The following is a 2,922-nucleotide window of genomic DNA, read 5'->3' as shown; positions in this document are numbered from 1 at the left end:
CAACCTCCTGTCAGGGAGTTGCAGAGGGTGAGAAGGTCTCCCCTGAGCCTCCTCTTCTCCAGGCTGAACACCCCCAGCTCCCTCAGCCTCTCTCATGGCACTTGTGCTCCAGTCCCTTCACCAGCCTCGTTGCTCTTCTCTGGACCTGCTCCAGCACCTCAATGTCCCTCCTGACCTGAGCACAGGATTCAAGGTGTGGCCTCACCAGTGCTGAGTACCACAGCTGTCTTGAGAGTAAAGGCAGCATCATTTAATCTACAGTCCTGGCTCCCTGTCATGCAGAAGCTTTCCTAAGTCGGAGGATACAGGATTAAGCAAACTGCAGGTGTGGCCTCACCAGTGCTGAGTACCACAGCTGTCTTGAGAGTAAAGGCAGCATCATTTAATCTACAGTCCTGGCTCCCTGTCATGCAGAAGCTTTCCTAAGTCGGAGGATACAGGATTAAGCAAACTGCTCTATTGCTTTTCTCCTTTTTTTTTTTTCCATTCTATTAGAAAATTTAATCTACAGTCCTGGCTCCCTGTCATGCAGAAGCTTTCCTAAGTCGGAGGATACAGGATTAAGCAAACTGCTCTATTGCTTTTCTCCTTTTTTTTTTTTCCATTCTTCTCAATTAGAAAATTATCAAGAGATGGATTTTCTCTTGATTTAAGACTATTTTAGATCAGTTTTATTTATAACCTTCAAAAAGGAAGAAGTTTGAAGGAAGTATTCAGACATCCTGCCTTTTTCTTTACTGGAAGAACACAGCCTACCAGAGTCAGAGTACTGTGCACTAACACAGGCAGGCCCAGAGAGTTGTGGTGAATGGAGCTAAATCCAGGTGGTGGCTGGTCACTAGTGATTGCTTTGGAAAGGAGATAAGAAGATGAAGAAATGCTTGTCAAATATTCTGTCTATGTCAGTAGAAAATACTACGGTGGGATTTGATAGTAGTTTGGATTGAACAGTATCATTTTTTCCCTCCATTATAGGAACACCATAAAAGATCAATTCCAAAAGATACTTGGAATCTTTTGTTAGACTTTGGAAATATGATTGCAGATGATATGTCCAACTATGATGAAGAAGGTAAGCAGTACCAGAATTGGACCAGCAGAATTAAAGTGTTGCTATAAATGACCAAGAGAACATGCTGCTATCTCCTGTCTGATTTGTTTAGCCTCAGAATTTCAGCTGCAAATATATAGTGTCATACTCACTGCCAAAAGAGTAATGATAAGAAAGTTCACTAGTTTGGTGTACTGTGTAAGTAGAAGTAAAGATGGATGGATGGATGGGTGGATGGATGGATGGATGGATAGATAGATGGATAGATGGATAGGTGGGTAGGTAGATGGATGGATGGATACATAGATGGGTGGATGGATGGGTAGATAGATAGTTGGATGGATAGATAGATGTGTAGATGAGTGGATGGATGGGTGGGCAGGTAGATGGATGGGTAGATGAGTAGATAGATCGAGCATATTGTTTGAACATGAACCTAAAAGCAGTTTACAGTCTGTTAGTCATCCTAGTTTGGAATGACTTTGTACAGGACCTGTATGAATGAGCCATGTATGAATGGCTCTACTAAGAATGCCATGGTTTTGGTATCAACTCATGTTCATGTTTGTAGTGTGCATTTTTATACCTTAAATACATTGGGTTTGTCCTAAGAGCTGTGGCTGCAAGAAGAGATTCAAGTGTTGAATTTATTAGTTAGGTGCTTTTTTCTTCCAAGTGTTTTATCATGTCGTGTGTGTGAAAGGCATGTCCAAGTGAGCTTCTGATCCTTTGGATTTAAAGACTACACCAGTCTCTTGCTGATAATGTTACTGCTTGACTTTGCAGGAGCTTGGCCTGTTCTAATAGATGACTTTGTGGAATATGCACGACCAGTAGTCACAGGTGGAAAACGTAAAACTTCCTAACCCAGACTTGTCAATATGGACTCAATATGCTCTCTGAACTGCATTGGGCAATGAAGGTGTGTTCACTGATTACTCTGCACACTGTTGCTGGTTTCAGTGGTCATGATGAGATTCTGCAGACAACACTGAACTCCTTCCTTTCTGCCTCAAGAAAACGATGGATGACTTGAGGGCACTTCAAGAACAAACTTCAGAGGATAGTCCAGGCTGTTTGTAGGCTATTGGCTTCAACTATTGTACTGGTTGTATCATATAGGATGTAGATTTTTGCATGATTTTATACTTTGGAGAAGTTTAGAGGCCATTTGATTAAAAGTTTTGACAGCACAGCATGCCATTGAGTTCATGATCCAAGGCGAACACCAGCAGCTCCATCAATAAACCTGTATTATATTGTACTTATATTAAAAGCAGTATTTGTGGTATATAAATTAAATCCCTCAATAAAACTTATGCAGTATGTTGTATTTTTATAAAAGCTAGTTCTGTGGATCTAATATAGATCTCATATATGTCCTGATACAGAATTGTAGCAAAAAAAACCCACTTAAGTTTGTATTTCGAAGTCCTAGATGTATAGATTGATTCCATCCAGCCTTTTGCTTTCTCCCAATGAGATTTACTTCCTCACTGTTCTCCTTGAAGTAATGTCACGTTAGCATTGCTGCTCTTTGCTATGTTGCAGCTCCAGCTTGTTTTGTTAACCATTTTCAAATAGGCATTAAACAACCAAAGATGTTTTATAATTCATGTTGGATTACATAATTCAGTTACTCTAAGGGTGGTGAGACACTGACACAGGTTGCCCAGGGAGGCTGTGGCTGCCCCAGCCCTGGCAGTGTTCACAGCCAGGTTGGCTGAAGCCTTGAGCAACCTGGTGTGGTGGGAAATGTCCTTGCCCATGGCAGGAGGTTGGGACTAGATGATCTCTAAGGTCCATTCCAACCCTTAAATTCTAAAATTCTATGTTCTGTTTATTTTTAACAACGTTCTGGTGGAATATGG

General features: G+C 41.2%; 1 protein-coding gene across 1 annotated transcript in view; it reads left to right on the top strand.

Annotated features, from left to right (window-relative positions):
* The window catches only part of LOC103803494 (DCN1-like protein 2), a gene marked incomplete at its 5' end in the record, with an annotated part of 10,818 nt that extends 8,463 nt beyond the window's left edge, over positions 1 to 2,355 (top strand). Inside the window, 2 exons of the mRNA XM_009076054.1 lie at positions 976 to 1,072; positions 1,838 to 2,355. Coding sequence (XP_009074302.1) covers positions 976 to 1,072; positions 1,838 to 1,917 — 177 coding nt within the window. The remainder of the gene's footprint in view (positions 1 to 975; positions 1,073 to 1,837) is intronic.
* Positions 2,356 to 2,922: the final 567 nt, after the last annotated feature.

The sequence above is a fragment of the Acanthisitta chloris genome, unplaced genomic scaffold (assembly GCF_000695815.1).
Source record: "Acanthisitta chloris isolate BGI_N310 unplaced genomic scaffold, ASM69581v1 scaffold36665, whole genome shotgun sequence".
Classification (NCBI taxonomy): Eukaryota; Metazoa; Chordata; class Aves; order Passeriformes; family Acanthisittidae; genus Acanthisitta; species Acanthisitta chloris.
Note: the sequence above shows the minus strand (reverse complement) of the source record. Positions and strands in the feature narration are given on the sequence as shown.